Source organism: Neophocaena asiaeorientalis, unplaced genomic scaffold (genome assembly GCF_003031525.2).
Source record: "Neophocaena asiaeorientalis asiaeorientalis breed wild unplaced genomic scaffold, Neophocaena_asiaeorientalis_V1.1 scaffold182, whole genome shotgun sequence".
NCBI classification, from domain to species: Eukaryota; Metazoa; Chordata; class Mammalia; order Artiodactyla; family Phocoenidae; genus Neophocaena; species Neophocaena asiaeorientalis.
In genome coordinates this window covers 1053547-1079859 of record NW_020174648.1, presented here as the reverse complement: position 1 = coordinate 1079859, position 26313 = coordinate 1053547, and the positions used below count along the sequence as shown (strand labels likewise).

The window sequence follows — 26313 nt, the reverse complement described above, 5'->3', positions numbered from 1 at the left end:
ATATTATCTTCAACTGGTTCGTATCTTGAATTTTAAATAGAATTTTACAACTGTATCACAAAACGGTTCCCATTTGATTTTCTGTTTGAACAGTCACCTCCTAAAAGCTGCACATCTGTGTCAAAGCAGGAGTCTAGCAAAGGAAGTCATAGAACTGGAGGACAATGTCGTCTACCCGTCAAGTCCCATCAACACTGTTATAGTTGGTCAGATGAGTCATTATCTATGACACAGTCAGGTAAGACTAACAAGGAGGAGTTAGTTTTCTTTGCACTATATTTGAATTCCTCTTTAATAAGCTTTGTCTAACTGTATGGCTGGTAAAATGTTATTCTTTGTTTCATTTGTAAAGACTTTTTTCTTGCCAAGACTAAATCGCATAATTCTTTGCTTTTCATTGATAATTATGTCCCTAATTACACCAATATGATAAATTGTTATATTCTTGGATGTTAATAGTCATTTATTCATCACACATTCTTTGAATTTTTGGTGTGTGTCAGGCACTGCTTATGTGTTCCCATAGTGCTCTGCTCTTCAACTTGTTGTACCAGGCAACACATAAATTGTAATCAAACTTTACACAGCAGGTTTCCCCTACTAGAATATAGACTTCTGCAAAGGAAAGTCCTATGTTTTAACAGTTGTAGCACCAGGCCCTAGCAGGTACTTTGCATTGCACATAGTAGGTATTTATTAAATGTTTCTTGAATGATTTAATGATGACAGTGAGGAGAAATAGGAGGTGGTAGAGCAGGGTAGCATAAGACTAAAGGGAGGAAAAGTAGAGAAGAGACTGCACATGGCAGTGGAGAGCATTATCTGTTTTCCCATAACCTCTATCATACTGTAAATCTCTGTGGCATATAGATTACGAAAGAATAAACAGCCTTTACTCTAGAAGACTTGATTCAAGGCATTGATCGTGGGAGGCATATCCAGACAGACAATACTTGGTTTATGTAGGATTCTGAGGAAGATTAATACCATGTTGAGTGTATGTCTTTTGAGTTCATTTTCAGTTTTCTTTTGAGAGTAGACATTCAGTAAAGGAAAAGTGAAAAATACTATTCATTTTTTGATCTTTGATTCTATTCTGTACCCCCTTTGTTTTCAATGTTTTAAGCAGTAATAAATCATGGATTTTTTCCGCATGCCCATATTTATAGATCTCCTTTATTCCTTGAATAACTGCATAATATTTCAAAGGGTAGGTATACCATAATTTATTTAACCATTTCCCTAGTGATAGTCATGTAGGTTTTCTCAAATTTTTCAATATTTCAAATAATGCTGTAATGAACATCTTCATTTATATAGATCCCTGTTGAATATTTCAGTAGGAATAAATTCTTAGAAATGGAATTACTGGATCAAGCCAGTAATTAAAGTTGAAGAATGTTGTCTGTCATATTTAAATTGTTTTTTTAAAGATTTAGTTATTGTTTATTTATTTTGAGGTGTGTCAGGTCTTAGTTGCGGCACGCGAGATCTTTGTTGAGACATGGGGTATCTTCATTGCGGTGCGTGGGCTTCTCTCTAGTTGTGGTGTGCAGATTTCTCTCTAGTTGTGGCATGCAGGTTTTCTCTTCTCTAGTTGTGGTGCACGGGTTCCAGAGCGTGTAGGCTCTGTAGTTGGCAGCATGCGGGCTCTAGTTGAGGCGCATGAGCTCAGTAGTTGTGGCACGCAGCTTAGTTGCCCCGCGGCGTGTGGGATCTTAGTTCCCTGACCAGGGATTGAACCCACGTTCCCTGCATTGCAAGGCAGATTCTTTACCACTGGACCACCAGGGAAGTCCCTGTCTGTCATATTTATCTGTTGCAAGTGATTAGCATTTTTATATATTTGCTTTCATGTACTCTGGTGAAAAGTTACTGCCAGTAGAATAATATGTCACTGGACATAAACTTGATACTTGGAAATATGGATTCTCATCATGGCTCTATTACATACTGATGACTCTCTTTAAGTTTCCTTCCCATATTAGATAATCTTTTCTATCTGTAGCAATGGAAAATAATATCTTAACCATCCTTGCATGAGTTATGCAACAAGGATTAATGATAATATTTATAAGATACTGTTTTATTGGTAAAACATATTTAATCAAGAACAGCTTTAGAAAAACAGCTCTGAGATTTTTCACCTATAATGCCATCTACCTATTCATGATGACATCATTTATATGCAGTATTTATGGAAGTGGTAAATTTTAGTGTAGTGGAGTTATATAATACCTTTCTCACTTAAGTGGTGGAGTTGTTTGTTATCAACCAAATTAATACAGTCAGCATGTGTCAGATAATCAAACTTAATTTTTTTTTCTTCTTTTTTTTGCGGTACACGGGCCTCTCACTGTTGTGGCCTCTCCCGTTGCGGAGCACAGGCTCCGGACGCGCAGGCTCAGCGGCCATGGCTCACAGGCCCAGCCGCTCCGGGGCATGTGGGATCTTCCCGGACTGGGGCACGAACCCATGTCCCCTGCATCGGCAGGCGGACTCTCAACCACTGCACCACCAGGGAAGCCCCCGAACTTAATTTTTGATTGAGTTATTCTGTCTCCATCTGCTTATTCTGTCTTGATGTATTTCAACAAACTGAAGTATCATTTACCTGCCACTTCCCCTGTCCCCTCACCTTCCAAAAAACCCTGTAGGAGAGAATTTCATAAAGACAATGCATTCATCTAGAAAGTCGCTTGGATTAAAAAAAAAAAATTATAGAGATTCTCTTAGACGTTACTGATGATAAACACTGTTGTAATACTAGATTGGGCATATATAAAATGTATTCCCATTCACTCTCATAGACTTTTACTTAATCTCTACCCTTCATTTGTAGGATTTTCGTTTCTTTAGTACTTAAAAATAAAAACATTTCCCAAGGTCTTTCATCTAAAACTTGAAGTTTCTCATCATCTGCTATTAAATCTTCACAATCATAGATGATAGAGATATTTTTATTTTAAAAAATCACTGTTGACATCCAATTTTTAAAATATATTCATTTAAAATAAACTTTTTGGGGGCAGAGTTGAAACTAAGTCTGTGGGAGTGTAGTAGTCTCCTATAAAATTTTATCAAAGTAACATCTCAAGTTTTGGAAGCACATAAAGAATACACAGTTAAAAGAATACACAGCTGTAGAAGATGCAAAGATATGGGTTTATACTTCATTTTAGAAAGATTATAATTTTTTGCCCAGCCTGCAGTCCTACCCCCAATTATTGTACTAGAATCATCAGTTAAATCACTGTAAAGCTTACCGCTAAGGTTCAGAGTCTTTTACCCCTGAAACCAATTGATTATTTTCTTCAGAAATTAAAAGAAAGCATGAGCAGGATATTCAGTTGATATCTCAGCTCTACAACCTTTTTTAGTTTTAAACCAAAAAATATGTTACATAAAATATGGCTACATAAAAATGTTTTATGTGTGCTAATACTACCACCATTTACTGAGCTGTAATAGTAGTCCAGGTACTGTGCTACATGCTTTATATACCTTATTTAATTTTCACATCAATTCTAGAAATTGGTAAGTGTCAGACACCTTACCGATTACTAGTAATAGATCCTGAGTTGAAAATGGCCTTTATTGTTACTTCATTTTATGAGTGTTGATCACTAGGTAGTAAACTTTGCCCATGCTAAGGGCTCAGTCTGATGCCACTACTGGTATAAGATGGATATAACTTCCTAGTATACCTTAAGTCAGGACATAAAAGTGGCAGGAACTTAGATGTCATTATTTGTAATCCAGATATTTAGATCACATTGCAAAAAAAGACTATTATCTTTTTAAAATAAATTCTGTGACTAGTTCTATGCAGTTTAATCTGAAGTGCTTGAAAAAACCTGATTGTTTATGATATAATGTTGTAATGTACATCTGAGTCTTCAGATTTGTATACAATAGTATTTCTCTTATAAGACTATTAAATGTCTCACTCATTAAATGACACCATTGTGTGATTCAGGGAGGAGGTGTGAGGAACAGTCTTTTTTTTTTTTTTCTATATAATTTCCATGTGTAGTGAAATAAACAGTGTTTTTAAATGATACTTATTTTTATGAGATATGCATGACACTTACAATGAAATGTCTTTTTCATTATTTTGCTATGACTGGACATCTACTTTATGTGTATATATGTGTCTGAATTATTGGGAAGAAAATAAGATTTAACTAGTTTCATTTCAGTTATTTTAAATATTTTAAGAACTTCCAAAGAAAGCTTACCGCAGAGTATATTTCTTTATAATTTTTCTCTCTCCTTCTATGTGATGTTAAGACATCAGCTGATGACTCACAATCAATTTAAACTGTTAAAATTCCACTTTGATTTTAATATGACTTAAAAACTATCAAACTACTATTAATAACCAAGAGGAAGTACAGTTAAATATGGCTGTCTTGTCACCAGGAACTAAATCCTTGCAGAATGTCCAAAGTTCACTAACCAAAAGTTTTTCAACTTCCAGCTGCTTATCTTATCAAGAACAGGGTACCTTGAGATTTATTTGCAGTTTCAAATAGTGCAATTAGAAAGTGAAAACAGATAGGAAGACACCCACCCTCCCCATAGAGATTTAGGGGAAAAGAAAGGATGCAAATCACTAATAATTTTTTTCTGAAGCTCAAATTTTAAATGTTAGATTGACTTTACATTGGTGCTTTTTATTAATAGTTACTGAGTTAACTTTATTTTTAAGCTAAATAAAAAGATTCTGTATCTCTTCTAGAAACTACATCTGACCAGAGTGACATTGAAGGTAGGATCAGAGCCCTGAAGGATGAGCTGCGGAAAAGAAAATCAGTTGTGGACCAACTGAAGAAGGAACAGAAAAAAAGGCAAAAGGAAAGACTGAAAGCCCAAGAAGCCAGTCTAATCAAACAATTGGAGGTTAGAAATAAGAAGAAAGGGGTTTAATTTCAAGGCTAATGTAAATGTGAACCCTGAAATGTTTTTAGTGTTGTTAATAAAGTAATGGATTAGAATTTTTCAATATTAATTTTGTACCACATTTTAACCTAACTTTAAAAAGAAATCTGAACAAACTCTTGCTTGAAAGATTAAATTAAATATTAAATTAAAATGTTAAATATTACAATATCAGGTATTAAAGTAAATAGTAAAAGTATTAAAATAAGTTTTTTTCTAAAGAAGAAAGATTAGGCCTATGAAAGAAAAATTGATATCCGTGTCCTCTAAAGCAAAGAACCATTAGATAAATAATCCGAGCTATTGGAACTGTTACTGCCTTTTTTTTTTTTTAAAGCGGAGTGGTGTTTCATGCCACACGACTTATTAGTACGACTCTTTGTACTGTTTGAATGGCTTCTAAATAATAACTCTAAACTTGACTTTCCTTAACTCTAGCAACCTTCCCTGATCCTACCCCAGTCTGGAAACCTAGTTTTTATGTCTTCCTCATTCTGTTTTCTCCCATCCATTCAGTCACCAGATCCCATTGATACTTTTTTCATAAATCTTCTTGCTTGTCCCTTTCCATTCCTACTGCCATCAAGCTATTTGGGGCCCTTATGTCCTCTTGCCTCTGTTGTCTACATAGCCTCTTAAATGTCCCTGCCTCTGGTCGCTTCCCTATAGCTTACATGCATTCTGCCAGCCTAGTGTTCCTAAACACCACATTTGTTATAGAACCAGTCTGAACTTCCTGCTCATCATAAGAATCCCTTCTCATGGCCTGACCTGATCATTCAGCTTCTCTCCAGACACTTCCAGTAATAGCAAATTTCAGATTTTCAAGGCAGTTGGTTTCATCGGTTGGACTCGAGGTGCTCTAAGTGTTAGAAAGCTCTTTGTTATGCTTAGCCAGAATTTCTGTTCTTTTAATCATCCTTGTGTGGTAACACCAAACATGTGTCCTCCTACATTAATTAATCAGGTGCATATTTATGTGCTGGAAACTCAGCTAATTACTTTACACGTATTTTTCATTTTATCCTCAAAGTAACAAGGTGTAGATATTACTATCCCTCTTTTACAGATGAGGAAACTAAGTTTTAGTGAGATTAATGATATCCAGAGACACACAGCTCACATGTGTTAAAACTAGGATTTTAATCTAGCTCGAATTCCAAATTCTGTGCCCCTGCTGTTACACTACATTATCTTCCACATAGAAAATAGACCTGCTAACAGATCTGGAGAAGATAGACGTTTACACAGGCACACAATACAGAGATGGGAATGGGAATTGTAACTTGCACATATGTTTAGAAGTAAGAAAAAGTGGTTAAGATTCAGTGGCCATGCTGAGAAGTTCATGTTGGAAAGTAGTGAGGAACAAAATTTAAAAATAAAGGTCATGTTCAGGGCCTTAGAAACCAGACTGATAAGTTTGGACTTCATCCTATATAGGTCTGTAGTGTTCAACCTGACTATACATTAGAATTAACTGAGGAGATTTTTTGAAAAATACAAATATCCAGGCTCACTTCCAGAGATTTTGATTTAATTGGTCTAGGGTGGGGCCCAGGATTTAAAAGTACTGCTATAGGTCATGTGGAGCCATTGAAAGCTAAATGAAATACTGTTAGATTGAATGGCATTGCCCAAAAAGTTCATTAATAGGTATGTCACCCGGAAGGATATCTAGAGAAGAATACAAAAGATCCATCTCATTCAACGTTCTATTAAACGGTTTAAATAAAGGCAAAAGAAAGTTCTGTATTTAGATTTTACAATTATAGTATATGATAGAGAAATATATAATACATAGCAGTTCGTATGAAAAAAACCTTTTGGATTTTATTTGATCACATATTTAATAAATGAATGACACTCGTATAAGTATAGCTTTCAGATCTGAGAAACCATTGTCCTTATGTATACCTAGCTAGCCAAATCATCTCGCTGTAGTATATGTTTAATACCAATGTTTATCAAAACATTGACAGTTCAGAGGAAGGTAACATAGACGGTGATAGTTATAAAAATAGTGATTTTAGCCTAAGTTTTAGGGAACTGCAGCAGTTGACAAACATCCATTTGCTCATTCACTCAGCCTTCTTTGAGCCAGACACTGTGAATAGGTACTGGACATATCGTGTTGAGCAAAACAGCTGTAGTCTTAAATGTGAGAGAAGTAAAAGTAGGGATTAATTTTAGCCTAGAAAACTGAGGAGGTTTTTCTAATAGAAGGAGGGCTTCCCTTAGATTTCATTCAAGTTAGAATTATAAATTAGTGAAGTTTTGTTTACAGAATGGCTAACGACTAAGAAATATTTTTGCAATTCTATATTATCATACTCCCAACCACTCCCTTCTCTCTCCTTGAAATTTGTATTCCTGAAGTGCTCACCCCTTAAGAAGCTTACTGCCATTGAAACTTAGTGTAAAGGCTAAACTTCTTAAAAATACCAGGAACGTATTAAGGCATCCTTTAAAGAATAATTATATAATTAGCTAAAGAAGTTTTTTAATGTGGCACGGCCTGAACTACTTCTTCAAAAGTATTAAATAAACTTCTGTAGACTGAGACTGTCATTTCCTAATTGATATTAGTATTACAATTATACAGCTTGCTTATACATAGACTATTTCAAGAAGGCTATATAAGTAACTGATTTTAGAACTCTGGGAAATAATACTGATGCAGGGAGAAAGAATTTTATATCTTTTTTACGGTTTGAATATTTTACCATAAAATATACTATTTTATAATTTAAGATAGTTTAAAAAATTCTGTGTAGTGACTCCTTTGATTTTTCTAAACTTAGTCATATGATGAATTCATTAAGAAAACTGAAGCCGAGCTTAGCCGAGATTTGGAAACATCACCAACAGCCAAGCCTCAGATTAAAACGCTCTCCTCAGCTTCTGAAAAACCCAAGATCAAGCCCCTTCCACTACACAGGTAGAAATTTTTGATAACTAACCTATATTCTGCCTTGTTTGAGAAAGGAATAAGGAAAGGTTTTGAGTAGAAGCTATCTTTTAGGTAACTGTGAAATTGTAGAAGTGAAAATATTGGTTTGTATTTTCAGTTTCACTAAAGTAAATTTGTTATTTATGATATAATCACAAATAAAATTTATAATAAGATACAAATTTTAAAATATATTTTGAATCCTGAAATCTGATGGGAGCTGTAAAAATAGTACTCTCCGGCATTGCTATTATAGCATTGTAAGTTGGTATAGTTGTTTTGGAAAACAATTTGGCAATGTTTCAAAAGTCAAAAACAATCTGTAACTTTTGACTCAGTAATTCCACTTCTGAAAATCTAGCTTGAGAAAATATGGGCTATCAAAAATATCTATTTACATGAATATGTTTATCATAACATCTTTTTTGTTCATAACATAAACACTGGAAGCAGCCTTTATGTCCAGAACTGGTGAATAGCCCAGTAAATGATGGTTCTTTCCAGGGATAGAATATTATGCAATCAGTGAATACAAATACAGAAGATACAAAGTAGCACTATTAGAATATATAATATGGTATATAAGAAAGTCGTGTAGTAATATTTAAACTAAATTTTGAGTGAGTAGAGGTTATATAAGTAAGTGGGACTGAGAAATAGGGGATATTTCAGAGAGAAGGGCACTCATGAGTGACCAGAAGCAACAGAGAGCTTGGCATATCATGGAAGCTGAAAATCATAGGATGTAGCTGGAGTTAGGAGAAGAGACTGGAAAAATAAAAAACAAACTGTGATAACCTTGTACTCACGCATTCTTAGTTTCTAATTTACTTTTTTAGAAGATGTGATGCTGTTAAACATTTTTTTAAAGCATATTTTAGGATATTTTTAAGAAATATTTTAGAAATGTTATAGAGGCTCATTACAATTAATTTAGCATTACCTGGGTTTGAATCCTGACTCCAGTACCAGCTAGCTTTTTAACTTGGGGCAAGTTATTTAACCTGTCTGTGTTTCAATTTTGTAATAGGGATTTAGATCCCTATACCAACACCTGAGTAATAAACTTGTTATGAGAGTTAAAAGACTTAACTTAGAACAGGGCCTAGCACACAATTAGCACTATGTATTAGTTGTTATTATTATTGCTACTAGAATATTGAGGGAAGTGGTAAAAAGAAAAAAGTTTAAATCGTATCATACCTAACTATCCCAAAACAACAAATGTCAACAATTAGATATATTTCCATCTAGGATTTTTTTTTTTTTTTTTGCATTACGCGGACCTCTCACTGTTGTGGCCTCTCCCATTGCGGAGCACAGGCTCCGGATGCGCAGGCTCAGCGGCCATGGCTCACAGGCCTAGCCGCTCCGCGGCATGTGGGATCTTCCCAGACTGGGGCATGAACCCGTGTCCCCTGCATCAGCAGGCGAACTCTCAACTACTGCACCACCAGGGAAGCCCCATCTAGGATTTTTTATGCTTAGATTTTGTGTGTAATTTTGTTACTTATACATTTTTCCTTTATATTACATTATACATAAGTTTTATTTTAATTTCTACAATCCATTGAATGGTTTTATAGTTTTATTAACGAGAATGGTAGAATCAGATTTCTGTTTAGAGAAATCTTTCTGACTACAATATGAAGGAAAGATAGAAAGGGGTAAGTTTAGAAGCAGGGATAACAGTAGTCTAAGCCAGCCCTCAGATAATCCACTGTAATAAGAATAGAGAATAGGAGATCGATTTTAGGAATTTTTAAGAAGTATACTTTACAAATTAAAGTGCTAGATAGGGAAGCAGGAAAAAGCTGGATGACTCCCGTGTTTCTCTTAAATAGTAGTTTGTTGGGTCAAAGTTCCACTAACCTAAATGGAAAATTAGGTGTTCTTCGGTGGGAGTCTTATGATTTTGGTTTTAAAATGTTAATTTTGAGGTACCTGTAGTTCATCTAAGTGGAATTATTCAGGAAAGATGTTAGCTTTTTAATTTGGGGTGATCAACATATAGATGGTGGTTGAAGCTATAAATATAACAACATTTGGGTGAACATTTGGGTGAAAAAGTTATGCAAATTCAGAGAGAATAAAAGGGAGCCAAGTACTAAATATGATAAAATAGCTACATTTCAGGGGGTTATAAAGAAGTAGGAGTAGAAGCCCAATATTATAACTTAGCAAATAAAAAGAAAGCAAGAAAATGAAGATGGTGAATGTCAACTTAAAGCATGAAAGAGGACAGTAGCACCAGGTGGAGGAATAAAGAATTGAGGGGGAAAAGTCTGCTCAGTATTCTTTAACAACCTAAATGGGAAAAGAATTTTAAAAAGAATAGATATATGTATAACTGAATCACTTTGCTGTATACCTGAAACTAACACAACATTGTAAGTCAACTACAGTCCAATATAAAATAAAAGCTTTAAAAAACAAGGAAAAAAAAAGATCGGGGGAGTGGGATTTTTTTGAGACTTGAGGCATACATATAAGCTGAGGGAGAAAAAGTCACCAGATTGAAGGACTAAAGATTGTAGGAAAAAGAATGGACAGTTGAAGAGTACCATCAATGAGGCTGTGGAAGTGTATGGGATTTGGGGCAGAAAGAAGTTTGAACAAGTGTGAGAGATACACCTTTTTCTTCCTTGCAGACAGGAGGAAAGGCAGTTGGGATGGCTGTGAATATAGATAAATTTGTAGGTAAAAAGGATGAAGATAAGAAGGGTCATGCTGATGGCCTCTGTTTCTCTCATTAAAAGAGGTGTTTCTCTCATTAAAAGAGGCAAGATCATCTACTGAGTGTGATGAAGGCCACAAATAGACTTGGTGGAAGTGGCAAAGGTTGGAATACTTCTGCGAAGAAGAAAAAAGAAGCAGTTGTCTAAGAATTGACTGCTTTTTGTTACCAGTTATTACAGTATCAGCAATACGTTTATTTCTGTTTATTAATTTTTCTACTTTAGATCTGAAACAGCAAAGAATTGGAAATCACTGACAGAGTCAGAACGTTCCAGAGGATCCCTGGAGTCTATTGCTGAACATGTTGGTATGTAACTAGAAAAAATAATCACATAGTATCTACATAGACTAAAGATTATACAAGTGCCTACAAAATTCCACCTCTACAGCTTTTTGGTTAAAAAGTGAATTTCTTAAAGATAATAGATTTTTTAATATTTTAAGTTACTTTTATATTTTAAAGTGATTTGTTGGTTATGCCTAAGTTATGTGAATCAGTCTTTATTGTCCCAATAACTGATGAAAACTGAGGCATAAAGACATTAATCCAAAATGGCTGAGTATATCGTCAGTATCTAAATTCTCCCTTAATCAGATTTTGTATCTGATTATATATATTTTCAGCCTATGCTATTTCTCAGTGTAAGTAGTTACATACATTTTTTTTCAATTTAATCCAAAGAAAGATAAGAACTATTGAAAATAAAGTGTAATTCAATGAGGAAATAAAACTGAGACATGAAAAAGCCTGCCTAATAACAATGACAAAACAGAGATTTGAATTTAAAACTTTTAATTCGTGGTTTGTTAGTTCATCAAACCTTATTTTCTTCTTATTTTGCAATTTTAGCTCTTAAAGTACTATAGTTACAGAAATAATTGATTTTTTTTCCTTTTTTACATTCAAGAGGTTAGTTGAAGTCCCTGCATTTGTCCTTCCTTCATTGCTTTTGTTTTCAAAGAATATATGTAATATCCATCATACAATTCTGTTTTTGCATGATTCGAGAATTAACATTTCCATAAACTTTGATCCATTTTTCTTTACTTTGTAAGTTGACAACACTTAAAAAATTTTACCAAACTTTAAATTTTCAGTCATTTTTTAAATGTTCTGTTTATTGTTGGTACAGTATATTCTCTTAAAGGAAAAACTTACCTTATACTGTAACCTGTAAAACAGGTCCTATTTATTGACCAGAGCTTTTTCTCACCAATATTTAGCTTTTATTTAAACTTTGGTTCCAGAAATTGAATTAGATAATTTTGATATGATCTTTTTTTTCCCTTTAAGATGCTGCATTGGCAGGTTCTGAGAGATCAGTGTCAGAAAGGTCTTTATCTGCATATGCAAAGAGAATGATTGAATTGGACAGTCGAACAGAAGAGCACTTTCAGACTTCTTCTCCAATTCTCAGATCATCAAGGAGAACCAGAGCAGACTCTGGAGATTCTCTAGAAAATGTCCCTTCATTACCTCTTCTCAAAGAATTAACTGCCTCTAATAGAATTCTTGATGTGTCAGATGCCAAGGTTGAAAAAGAATCTAGTCAAAAATCAGAAATACACGAAGTAGAATATGCAAAATTGGAGGAGAGTGCAATTGAAGATGCCTATTCTAAACAATCTAGGAAGCCTGATGTCTTCCTGAAACTAGACCTGGAACAGGGAGATTCATCTGAAATTCTTTCAAGGAAAGATCTTTCTTTAGATTCTATAAAGGTTCAGAAAGACTTAGTTAGATTAGCCATTGAAAATCTTCATAAAAAAGAGTCAAAAGAGAGACAGCCAGATCAAGATATGGGTCATAGTGCAAACATCCAATCAGAAAAAGACACTCACATACAAAAGAATATAAAAGGCAGAGACTCATCTTGGTCAGAACATCTTTTTGCATGTAAAGAGATATCATACTCTGAAGATTTTGAAGTATCTTCTTTCAAGAAAGACATTTCAGCTGAATTGTACAAAGATGACTTTGAGGTGACATCTTTGTTGTCACTCAGGAAAGACTCTCAGTCTTGCAGAGAGAAGTCACAGGCAACAAGGATCTCTAGAAGTAGAGCCACTAGCTTTGGTAGTGATGATGAAATCAGTGAGTGCCTCAGTGAGAAAAGCCTTTCTATTCATAGCAATGTCCATTCTGAAAGGCTATTAGAACTCAAGTCCCCCACTGAGCTTATGAAAAGTAAGGAGCGCAGTGATGTAGAGCATGAACAGAGACTTACTGAATCCCCTTCCTTAGCTTCAGCTTCTCTTGCAGATGAGTTACTTGATTTCCACATCGGTGATAGGGTGTTGATTGGCAATGTTCAGCCAGGAACTCTTCGATTCAAAGGTGTGACTAGTTTTGCTAAAGGATTTTGGGCTGGAGTGGAGTTGGATAAACCTGAAGGAAATAACAGTGGAACATATGATGGCATTGTATACTTTGTGTGCAAAGAGAAGCATGGGATTTTTGCTCCTCCTCAAAAAATATCTCACATTTCAGAAAACTTTGATGACTATGTAGACATAAATGAAGATGAAGACTCTTATTCAGATGAACAATATCAATACTATAATCAAGAACAAAAAGATACAGAGGGTCCCAAGTTTGACAGAGAAAAGGATGCGATTGAGTGTTTTTACAAGGAATCTCAACCTAGTATGCATGACACAGAAGCCTCAGTTGACAGAAGCCTTAAAATAGAAACAGACAATATACAGGACATTTCTGGAGTACTTGAAGCCCATATTCACCAGCAGAATTCAGTGGATTCACTGATTTCTTCAAAGGAAAACAAAGACCTTGTTTCTGGTGCCACGGAAAAGGTTTCCACTGCTGTAGAAGGCGATACTTTAGATAATACTTTTTCTGAAGAATTAAGGAAGCAACAGCAGTTTACCGAAAAGGAAGAGAACCTATATCCAGAAGTTTCAGAAAAGCTTTCTACCCCACTTCTGGACCTTTTAGCAAGAGAAAAGAACCAATTGGAAGCCCAGCTGAGGTCACCACCAAGTGAGGAAAAAAAGTCAAAGGAACAACTAGAAACAGTCAGCTTACTGACAGATAGTTTACTAAAAGTCTTTGTGAAGGACACAGTCAATCAACTACAACAAATCAAAAAAGCTAGGAATGAGAAAATCCAGCTTAGCAATCAAGAGCTTCTTGTTGATAATCAAAAGAAAGTGCCACCCCAAGGCCTATCCCAGAATCTTGAGGAACAGTCACCAAGTGTTCCAGGTTGCTTCTTAAGGTCTGAATTGGAAGATGAGAAAGAAGAGATTTCCTCACCAGATATGTGTCCTAGACCTGTAAGTATTTTGTCTAGAGAAAATGTCAATTAACCTTGCCTTTATAGTACATTTTAATTCTGTAGCTCCTGATAGGTTGTTTGGTGATGTGTTATTTGTTAAATAAAGATCACTTCACTAGTTTGTAAAGGCCATGTAGCTGTTTTTCTGTCTGAAGTATAATTGTCCTCTATTATGTCATGAGTGGTCACTATAGAGTTGTCATAAACACTGGCAGGTTTATGCTGGGTTGAAAACCCCTGTATACTGTCCACAGATTAGATTCCTTTCCGCATTCACTGAATAAATTTATTCTGTGGAGATTTCCATTGGTTCTCAACCCAGTTCTTTTTTGGCTATGAAATTATTTGTTCACATATCTACTCAGTCATAGTTGCCTTGCAGAAATTACCAGTTGTGATGTTGACTCTGGTAAAACTGAAATGTATCCATTATGACATAGACCATCAACTTACTTAGGTTGCCCATGGACAATTGAACAGCAGTAATGAATTTGAGTAACTTGAGCTAGATAATCACCAAAGGTGAGAATTTTATATCTCATTTCCATATCTCAGAAGCAAAACAGTTCTTCAGAAACAGAATAATGATGATACAAAAAGGAAAAAATGATCAATAAACATTTTATTAAAATCAGTTGTAAGGCTTATGTGAGCAGAATTACAGGAAACAGGATAGTTTTTTCTTAAATTGTTCATTAGTAGCCACCATATTGTTTCTGTCTTGCTTATTTATAGAGAAATAGTGAATATACAAATCATATATTTGCTTTGTCTTTAAAGAAAAAGCCCAAACTTGTTAAGTGATCTGAGGTTACTAAATGGTGCTCTGTTTGAATGGTTCCATTTCTGTAGGAGAGTCCAGTATTTGGTGCCAGTGGGCAGGAAGAGCTTGCTAAGAGACTTGCTGAACTTGAGATTAGCCGGGAGTTCCTGAGCGTGTTAGGAGATGATCAAGACTGGTTTGATGAAGACTTTGGTTTGAGCTCTTCTCACAAGATACAAAAGAATAAGGCAGAAGAAACAATTGTACCTCTAATGGCAGAACCTAAGGGAGTTCTACAAAAGCCATGTGAAACATTATTGGCAGTCCCACATACTGCGGAGGAAGTAGAAATTCTTGTACACAATGCAGCAGAAGAACTTTGGAATTGGAAAGAATTAGGTCATGATCTTCACAGCATCAGTATTCCTACAAAACTGCTTGGCTGTGCCAGTAAGGGCCTAGATATAGAAAGCACTAGTAAAAGGGTGTACAAACAGGTATGTAACATGGAAGGATAATTCTAATTTTTAAACTTCTCTCTGTTGTCTGAAATTTGGATTCTTAGCCATTTTAATTTGTTTATTTTTCTCTATCAAGGCGGTTTTTGATTTAACAAAAGAGATTTTTGAAGAAATATTTGCCGAGGATCCCAACTTGAATCAGCCTGTCTGGATGAAGCCATGTAGAATCAACTCTAGTTATTTCCGACGAGTGAAAAATCCAAATAACCTTGATGAAATCAAGGTAAACTGAAAAGTGTAGAGTATCTCCTTTTTTGGTTTGCTCTTCATTTGTACAGATCTGTAAATGTCATAAAAGCAAGTATTATTTTTATTATCTTCTATATTATTCACCATTCTGTCCTCAAGGCCTGTCCCATAGTAGGTATTCAGTAAATATTTGTTGATGCGTTCAGTCCATGAGCAGTAGAGGGATGAGGGTGAGAGGGATTCCCAAATCCTCAACTTTTTGCAGAACAAATATATATATATTTAATATAATATATAAGAAAATGTAAATATATTTTTCTTAAATATTTAAGAAGAAAATCAGCAAATATTCAGGGAGATAAATTATTGCAATTCATAGGAGTTTTAGGTGAGTTTTTAATGACTTAGAGATAGATATAATATTCTAAAAGTACATGAAAACATGTCATATATCAAACATGCCAACCCTAGACACATAGATGTTAACTTTCCATCTTTGATTTTGGAGGTTTCAAATTGGTTACGTAGTTTTGAAATATGTGGGAGAGTAATGTGATATACAAAAAGTATTGCTTGTTGTCTAAGAAGCCCCTGAAAAGATTAAGTGCCCTTAAGAAAAGATTAAGAAAAGATTAAGCTACGAGGACTCTCAACAAACCAACTTTAAAATCACATTGGTGGAGAGAGGGGGAAAGATGGCGGAAGAGTAAGATGTGGAGATCACGTTCCTCCCCACAGATACACCAGAAATACATCTACATGTGGAACAACTCCTACAGAGCACCTACTGAACGCTGGCAGAAGATCTCAGACCTCCCAAAAGGCAAGAAACTCCCCACATACCTGGGTAGGGCAAAAGAAAAAAGAATAAACAGAGACAAAAGAATAGGGACAGGACCTGCACCAGTGGGAGGGAGCCATGAAGGAGAAAAGGTTTCCACACACCAGAAGCCCCTCCGCGGGCAGAGACTGCGGGTGGCGGATGGGTCTTTAAAATCACATTGGTGGAGAGAGGGGGAAAGATGGCGGAAGAGTAAGATGTGGAGATCACGTTCCTCCCCACAGATACACCAGAAATACATCTACATGTGGAACAACTCCTACAGAGCACCTACTGAACGCTGGCAGAAGATCTCAGACCTCCCAAAAGGCAAGAAACTCCCCACATACCTGGGTAGGGCAAAAGAAAAAAGAATAAACAGAGACAAAAGAATAGGGACAGGACCTGCACCAGTGGGAGGGAGCCATGAAGGAGAAAAGGTTTCCACACACCAGAAGCCCCTTCGCGGGCAGAGACTGCGGGTGGCGGATGGTGGGGGGAGCTTTGGAGCCGTGGAGGAGAGCTCAGCCACAGGGGTGCGGAGGCCAAAGCGGAGAGATTCCCGCACAGAGGATCGGTGCCGACCAGCCTGAGAGGCTTGTCAGCTCAAGCAGGGGCGGGCGGGGCTGGGAGCTGAGGCTCGGGCTTCGGTCAGAGTGCAGGGAGAGGACTGGTGGTGTGAACACAGCCTGAAGGGGCTAGTGCACCACGGCTAGCTGGGAGGGAGTCCAGGAAAAAGTCTGGACCTGCCGAAGACGCAAGAAACTTTTTCTTCCCTCTTTGTTTCCTGGTGCGTGAGGAGAGGGGATTAAGAGCACTACTTAAAGGAGCTCCAGAGACGGGCGCAAGCCGTGGCTAATGGCTCAGACCACAGAGACAGGTATGAGACGCTAAGGCTGCTGCTGCCACCACCAAGAAGCCTGTGTGCAAGCACAGGTCACTCTCCACACCTCCCTTCCAGGGTGCCTGTGCAGCCCACCACTGCCAGGGTTTCAGGATCCAGGGACAACTTGCCCGGGAGAACGCACAGCGCGCCTCAGGCTGGTGCAAAGTCACACTGACCTCTGCTGCCACAGGCTCGCCCAGCACTCCGTACCCCTCCCTCCCTCCGGCCTGAGTGAGACAGAGCCCCCAAATCAGCAGCTCCTTTAACCCCATCCTGTCTGAGCAAGGAACAGATGCCCTCCAGTGACCTACATGCAGAGGCGGGGCCAAATCCAAAGCTGAACCCCGGGAGCTCTGCGAACAAAGAAGAGAAAGGGAAATCTCTCCCAGCGGCCTCAGTAGCAGCAGATTAAATCTCCACAATCAATGAACCAACTTTAGCCACTGGGGACAGACACCAAAAACGACGGGAACTATGAACCCTGCACAAAGGAGACCCCAAACACAGTAAGATAAGCAAAATGAGAAAACAGAAAAACACGCAACAGATGAAAGAGCAAGATAAAAACCCACCAGACCCAACAAATGAAGAGGAAATAGGCAGTCTACCTGAAAAAGAATTCGGAATAATGATAGTAAAGATGATCCAAAATCTTCTAGTTAATCAAGTCCAGGAAGCACAGAGAGTCCCATACAGGATAAATCCAAGGAGAAATATGCCAAGACACATATTAAACAAACGGTCAAAAATTAAATACAAAGAAAAAATATTAAAAGCACCAACAGAAAAACAACAAATAACACACGAGGGGATCCCCATAAGGTTAACAGCTGATCTCTCAGCAGAAACTGCAAGCTAGAAAGGACTGGCAAGACATATTTAAAGTGATGAAGGAGAAAAACCTACAACCAAAATTACTCTACCCAGCAAGGATCTCATTCAGATTTGATGGAGAAATTAAAACCTTTACAGACAAGCAAAAGCTGAGAGAGTTCAGCACCACCAAACCAGCTTTACAACAAATGCTAAAGGATCTTCTCTAGACAAGAAACACAAGAGAAGGAAAAGACCTACAATAACAAACCCAAAACAATTAAGAGAATGGGAATAGGAACATACATATCGATAATTACCTTAAATGTAAATGGGTTAAATGCTCCCACCTAAAAACATAAAGTGGCTGAATGGATACATAAACAAGACCCATATATATGCTGTCTACAAGAGACCCACTTCAGACCTAGGGACACATACAGACTGAAAATGAGGGGATGGAAAAAGATATTCCATGCAAATGGAAACCAAAAGGAAGCGGGAGTAGCAATTCTCATATCAGACAAAATAGACTTTAAAATAAAGACTATTAGAAGAGACAAAGAAGGACACTACATAATGATCAAGGGATCAATCCAAGAAGAAGATATAACAATTGTAAATATGTATGCACCTAACGCAGGAGCACCTCAATACATAAGTCAAATACTAACAGCCATAAAAGGGGTATATGGAATTTAAGGGAAAAAAATGTCATGAAGAACCTAGGGGTAAGATGGGAATAAAGACACAGACCTACTAGAGAATGGACTTGAGGATATGGGGAGGGGGAAGGGTAAGCTGTGACAAAGCGAGAGAGTGGCATGGACATATATACACCACCAAACGTAGTGTATGTATATGTCTATATACCAAAGAGAGTGGCATGGACATATATACACTACCAAACGTAAAATAGATAGCTAGTGGGAAGCAGCCGCATAGCACAAGCTGGATGTTTCGTGACCACCTAGAGGGGTGGGAGGGAGGGAGACGCAAGAGGGAAGAAATATGGTAACATATGTATATGTATAACTGATTCATTTTGTTATAAAGCAGAAACTAACACACCATTGTAAAGCAATTATACTCCAATAAAGATGTAAAAAAGGGCTGCCCTGGTGGCACAGTGGTTCAGAGTTCGCCTGCCGATACAGGGGACACGGGTTTGTGCACTGGTCCGGGAAGATCCCACCTGCTGCGGAGCAGCTGGGCCCGTGAGCCATGGCCGCTGAGCCTGCGCGTCCGGTGCCTGTGCTCCACGACGGGAGAGGCCTTAGCGGTGAGAGCCCTGCGTACCCCAAAAAAAAAAAAAAAAAAGATGAAAAACAAAAATCACATTGGTGGAAATCTCTCTGCCTGTTTACCTATTTTTAAAATATAGCAAAGGTAGTATTTTCATTGCAGTGCCTCTCAAACTTTAATGTGCATCTGAGTCATCTGGGGATTTTGGTAAAATGCAGATTCCTTACTGAGTAGATCTGCAGTAGGACTGAAAATTCTGCATTTCTAGCAAGCTTCCAGGTGTTGCTGATGTTTCTGGTCCTAGGATCACTTTGAGTAGCAAGATGAGTTATGATTCTCAAACTTATTTGATCATAAGAAGCTTTTTTTTCCCCTAGAGAGTATACCTCCAATTACTTATCTTACTGGTGTATTTTCTTACATCATCCAGTAGTATATGTGGACTATCAAAATACATTAAAGGAACATATACATTTTTCTGGTATATAATGTGAGGGGAGGCATTGTCTAAGCAATTTAGTCTTTTTTTTCTTGAGATATAATTGACACGTAACATGTTAGTTTCAGGATTCCATCTTTGTATGTATTGTGAATAGAGCACCACAGTAAGTCTGGTTAACATGCATCACCACACATACGATAGTTACAGTTGTTTTTTTCTCTTGTGGTGGGAGCTTTTAAGATCTCCTCTGTTAGCACCTTTGAAATATATAATACAGTATTAACTGTAGAAAGCTTTTAGAAATATTTTGTACTGACAGAATACCAGCAGACATGTATGAGATATAATGTATGCTTATATCGAGGGTAGGCAAACTAGAGCCCACAGGCCAAATCCAGCCCACCACATGTTTTTAAAAATAAAGTTGTATTGGACCGTAGCCACACCTAGTTACTTATATATTGTCCATGGCTGCTTTCCTGCTACACCAGCAGAGTTGAGTAGTTGCAATAGAGACCATATGGCCCACAAAGCCTGAAATATTTACAGTCTGGTCCTTCACAGAAAAAGTTTGCTGACCCTTGCTTAGATTAAAGTAAGCAGAAAAAAAAAAGTTTTCAAAGATTGACTTGATAGATTTAAAAAAAAACAACTTTTAAAATGATTTTCAACTTTGAGGAATGGAGCATCAGAACCACCTGAGGAGCTTTTTCAAAACACTGGTGCACTTCATTCCTTTCAGCCCTCAGCAGTTGATACATGCTTGAAGTCGTGAGTGTGTGTGTGTGTGTGTGTGTGTGTGTGTAGGTGGGGAGTGTCGTGGTTTGGGGGACATTGGTAGTTTGAGAATCTTCTCAAATGATTCTGATTCATAAATGTGTTCTTTCCCCTATTAAGACATTTTTTAATAGAAGAACCATAAAAGCCCATTATTTTATTAATAACAAAGAACAAATACATTGAAATAAGACAAGGTACATAATATATACCAGCATTCATCAGAATGCATACATCATTATAACACACAATGATGCTGCCTTCCAATTTTAATATTGCTATAGCATTTTGTAAAGTTTTTTTTAAGGGTGATAGTTCAAATATTGTTAGCAGTGAAATTACCATGCTTCTCATACTGAAGTGTTGATTAATAATTTTTTAATATAACGTATTCGAATCTTGGTGCTTCAAAATAAGCTATTCCAGCCAAAGCCTTGTACTTTACTCATGTTTCAGGTTCAGGGATTTATTTTATACTTTGTTTTGTAGTTTTGCCAGCTTGAAGTTAGCTAATGGTGGTTCTTGGGTAGAGGGGATTCTAAAGTGATTTTTCTTTGCAGATTCATCAATGGGTTTTACTTTTTTTATGTTGTGTAGAAACAAAAATTCTTTAAGTGAATAAAGTCTGAGCATTTGGGAATGCTTTTCTCTTCAGATTGCTAAGTGGAATTGTAAGGGAAAGAAGTTTCTATGATTTTTTTATAAATATTGTATTCTTAACAAAAATCTCTTTACTGTATTATAAGCACTAAATCTCAAGAACTTTGTTGTTTGTGTTTCATTCATTTCACTTATTTTCACAGAACTTCATAGCAACCGAAGTACTCAAGCTGTTCAGTCTTAAAAAGGAGCCAAACCACAAAACAGATTGGCAGAAAATGATGAAATTTGGAAGAAAGAAAAGAGACCGAGTGGATCATATCCTGGTCAGTGTATATAACTGAACTATTTTTATTTTGACCATCTTTTCCAAAATCAGAATGTAGTTAGATTTTAAAAGGAAAGGGAATATAATTGATCTTAAGTCTATGACAGTAAATTCTTAAAGCCCTCGTGTGCTGCATTTCTTTCTGCCCCTCAGTTTTGGAAATTGCTTTCTTTTGAATTCAGTAGATGAATATTTAACTTAACAATATTTTTGTGGGTGTGGAGAACTTGAGAAATAAAAAGTTGAGTGGAAGCAAACTTAAGGTTCTGAATTGAAGAGACCAGTGTGGACTAGGGCCAGACTCCCTGAGTTTAGATCCCTGTTCTGGCACTTTACTTGGTGTGTAATCTTGGACAGATTAACCTCTTTGTGCCGCATTTTCCTATCTGCAAAATGAAGATGATATAATAGTACCTACCTGATAAAATTATTAAGAGAATTAATTGAGTATTTATATATGTGTATAGAACAGTGCCCTGCACGTAACTCAGTAAATATTAGCTGTTATTTCATCATCATTATTATTATCCAGAACTTTAGCTGAATAGGGGTTATTCCATTTTGCAATATATTTTCTATCATTAGAGAAGTGCCTATCAAACAACACCAAAAAAAAGAAAAAAGGAAGGGGGAAAAAAGGTCTTTTATTCTTTCTTCCCTAAAAGAATGTTAAGATGTTAAGTAGTAGCAGACCTTAGGAAATTCAGATGTTAATTGATTCAGGTTTATTTCCAGATATTTTCTCTCTGGACTTTATATCTTGTCTATATTTATATTCATATCATGAAAAAAAACTGTAATGCTTAAATTTATCAGTTTTCCCCAAGTATGTACCTTTCTAGTGCTTCATTTACTCAGTAATAACTTCACTAGATAAACATTTGTTAAACATTCTTTCTCATGTCTTACTTGATCCTCACAATAGTTATATGAGGTAGGATGGACTAATGTTACTCTGTTTTACTAATGAGGAAGTTTAGGTTCAAAGATACTAAGTAACTTGCCCATCAAATAAGAGCCAGGACTTTAACCAATTAGTTCTTCATAGATCTTGGCCTCTCAAGGTGAACTTGCTCTCATATTTCTACAATAGCTTAGAGTTTGAGTTATTATTAATTACCAAGATGTTACTTCTTCCACTTTTTAAGAAATTAAAGAAAAAAGCACATCAAGAGACATTCATTTACCCTACTATCAGTTGAATTGATCATATTCCCTATAAATCATCTCTGTGCATGCATTTAGTCAAGAATTGTGCTAATTAGGACTGATGTTACAATAGTAAGCAAAATAGACATAGACCCTGCCTTCATGGATTTACAGTTTGCTGGCAGAAGCTAGCCATTAATATATAATTTATACAAGTGTGTAATTATAAATTAAATGATAAAAATAGAAGAATAGGGAGCTGTTGTAAAAGCATATGGAGGAAACTGGTCTGATGAGGATGGTCAGGAAAGGCTTCCCTGAGGAAGTGACAGCTGAGCTGAGATCTTAAAGATGAATAAGCATTAACTGAGTTCCCGATAGAGAGAAGAGCAATTCAGGGAGAGGAGACTACACGTGCGAAGTCCTGAAATGGGAAGGAGCATGGAACTGAAATGTCAGTGTGGCTGGAGAGTGAGTTGAAATACCTGGGCCTATGTAACTTTTTTCATGAGTTCACTCTTCTTAATGTTTAGTGAAATGATACTGTTAGCAACTTGAGTTAATTATTAACAAGAAATGCTAAATAAACTGGTCACCCTCCCTACTATTAGATTTAGCCACCTCTGGCATTTGGATATTCTAATGCTTGTACATTTTAGAGAGATTGAGATTTAAAACAACAATTTTCATGACACATAAAACAAAAATTTTGCCACTAGTACAAAAGAAAAGGGTCTCAAAAATAGAAATTTCAAATATGTTTTAAAAATCATATTTATTATAAAATAATCATGCTCATTTTAGAAAATTTAAAATACTGATTAGTCAAAAGAAAATAATCATGACAACCTTATCACCTAGATAACTTAATTATTTTGATATATAGACTTAGAGTTTCTTTTTATACTGAGAATTTTTTTTAAACATTTGGGATCATAGTCTCTTTTGTATTCTGATTGTTTTTGCTTAATTAAACGTGGATGTTTTTCCTATTTTTAAATGTTCCTTTATTTTATATCATTTTTATTTATTTATTTTTTTTGCGGTACGCGGGCCTCTCACTGCTGTGGCCTCTCCCGCCGCGGAGCACAGGCTCCGGACGCCCAGGCTCAGCGGCCATGGCGCACGGGCCCAGCCGCTCCACGGCATGTGGGATCCTCCCGGACCGGGGCACGAATCTGTGTCCCCTGCATCGGCAGGCGGACTCCCAACCACCACGCCACCAGGGAAGCCCTTTATATCATTTTTAAATAAATTTATTCCATTTTATTTTTTGTGGAAATATAGCAGTCCATTGTAGAATTATGTAACAAAACAGACAAAACTCAAGGAGCTTTTGCTCTAGTTAAGGAGACAGATAAGTAAGAAAAATAAATACAGAGAGAGGGAATAAAGGAATACTGGGGTGATTTGACTTATATTTTAACAGGACCCCTCTGGCTGCTGTGTTGAGGATAGACTGAAGCAAAGGTGGGAGTAAGGAGGCCAGGAGTATATTGTCATAATCCAGGCAAGTGATAATAGTGGCTAAGACCAGTTTGGTGGTATTGGAGATGGTGGTGAGAACAGTTTTCAAAATAGAACAACAGAACTGCTGATAAATCGAATGTGGAATATAAGAGAAAGAGAGGTATTAAGAATAACTCCATTGGGTTGATGTGAATCGCTGAGGAAGGGAATTGCCTTTTGCTGATTTGAGGAAGACTGAGAGAAGCAGGTTTGGAAGGAACATCAGGAGTTCTGTTTTGAATGTATTAAATTTGAAATGTCTAATAAACCTCCAAATGGAGATACTGAGTAGGCTATTAGATATGAGCCTGGAGCTCAGGCAAGAGACGTAGGCTGGAGATGTGAATTCGGGAGTGGTGACATATAGATGGTAGTCAAAGCCAAGAAAGAGAGTGTAGACCAAGAGAGAGGAAGTCCAAGGACTGCTTCTTGACAAATTCCAATGTTTTGAGAGTTAAGAAGGTGAGGAGGAACCAACAGAGACTAAGGAGCAGCCGATGGGTAGAACCAGGAGAGTGTGAGGTCCTGGAAGCCAGGTGAAAGTGTTTCAAGGGAGAAGAATGAATCACCTGTGTCAAGTGCTGCTCATTGGTCAAGTAAAATAACAACTGAGAATTTACCATTGGATTTAGCAATGTGGAGGTCTTTGTTGATCTTAACATCAATACAGGTAGTTTTTGTGGCATGGATAAAGTAAAAGTTTGATTTGAGTAGGTTTCAAGAGAGAATGAAAGACAAATTAAGGAGAGCAAAATTGGACACTTCAAACGAGTTTTTTTGTGAAGAGAAAAATGGAGGGAAATGGTAACAAGAGAAGGGCTCTTTTAGCTTGAAAGAGATATGCCGATAGGAAAAAATTGTGATGCTGCAGAGGAGAAAGGAGAACTGCTGGAGCAGTGTTCCTGAATAGACACAGATGGAATCCATGCAAGTGGAGGGGTTGGCCTCAAACTGAATATCAGTTGCCCTTCTAAAACAATTCTAACATGATAACCTATTATATTTAATATTTCATAATAAACAGTTGCTTTTTCCAGATTAAGAAATGTATAATTTAGCTGTTGTTGCTTGGACTAGGAAAGTCCTTAATCAGTCTGTCTTTAGGCATTATGTGAGGTGAGTAAAATACAAAGAATGTATTTTTTAGATGTTAAAGGCCTCTGTTGGCCAAAAAAGAAGAGAAATCTTTTGGCTCTAGTTCTCCTTTACTATCTCCTTACCACTTCACAAAGATATTGATTAATTTACATCTTAAGTTGGCTAAGAATATGGGCTGTTTTTAGCGATGTATTCTCAAAGTATATATGATGTGGAATGAGTAAAAGTAATTAGACCAACTTTTGTATATCCTTTATATACAGTAGCCCTGGGAAATCTCCCTACTGTAGGTAGAATTGCATTTAAAATGACAAATCCTGTAGTGAAACTACCTAGCTAATGATTAAATCTCCTTTACAGATTAAGATCTGATAAGGTACTCAACAGCTCCTGAGTTTTTACTTACTGTTGATAAGTTCTTTCTCATACTAAGCCTAAATTGGTTTTCACGTAATGAATTATAATTTGCTTTTACAGCTTTAAGGCTTTACATAACAATTTTAATTCTTCCTGCATGCCTTTGAAGCGGCTGTAATGTTTCTCAGTCTTTTTCTCCCTATTAAACATTGATATTCTCTCCTGTTGTCTGATAGCGTTTTTTTGAGCCCCTTTTAACCTCATCAGCTTTAGCTCTTTGTCAGTGTCCCTCCTTAAATACACTGCTCAGAATTGACCATATACAGGCATATCTCATTTTATTGCACTTTGCTTTATTGTGCTTCCTAGCTACTGCAGGGTTTTTTTGTTTGTTTGTTTGTTTTAACAAATTGAAGGTTTGTAGCAATCCTACATTGTCAGATAATGGTTAGATTTTTTAACAATAAAGTATTTTTTAATTAAGGTATGTACGTTGATTTTTACACATAATGCTGTTGCACACTTAATAGGCTACATACAGTATTGTGTAAACATAACTTTCACATGCACTGAGAAACCAAAAAATTTGTGTGACTAGCTTTATTGCGATATTCACTTTATTGCACTGGTCTGGAAGTGAACCCACAATATCTCCGAGGTATGCCTGTAATATTTTGTGTTATTGCTTAATTAGTACAATCACATAACCTCCTTCTTTTTTCTAGATACTATCCTTTGATGAATGCAGTTTATAATCACGTTGTTTTATTTTTAGCTATACCATTCTCATGGGGCTCACAAAAGCTTAGAAAAATTCTAAGACCCAAATCTCAACCTGTGCTTTTGTAGTTATTTTTTTGATCCAAGTACAGGACCTTATT

General features: G+C 36.5%; 1 protein-coding gene across 7 annotated transcripts in view; it reads left to right on the top strand.

Moving 5' to 3' along the window:
- The window catches only part of CEP350 (centrosomal protein 350), a 135467-nt gene that overhangs the window by 102604 nt on the left and 6550 nt on the right, over positions 1–26313 (top strand). For all 7 annotated transcript variants that reach the window (XM_024758753.1, XM_024758756.1, XM_024758757.1 and 4 more), the window contains 8 exons: positions 94–238; positions 4745–4905; positions 7749–7885; positions 10861–10943; positions 11931–13933; positions 14788–15195; positions 15296–15442; positions 21195–21317. In XM_024758753.1, coding sequence (XP_024614521.1) covers positions 94–238; positions 4745–4905; positions 7749–7885; positions 10861–10943; positions 11931–13933; positions 14788–15195; positions 15296–15442; positions 21195–21317 — 3207 coding nt within the window. The remainder of the gene's footprint in view (positions 1–93; positions 239–4744; positions 4906–7748; positions 7886–10860; positions 10944–11930; positions 13934–14787; positions 15196–15295; positions 15443–21194; positions 21318–26313) is intronic.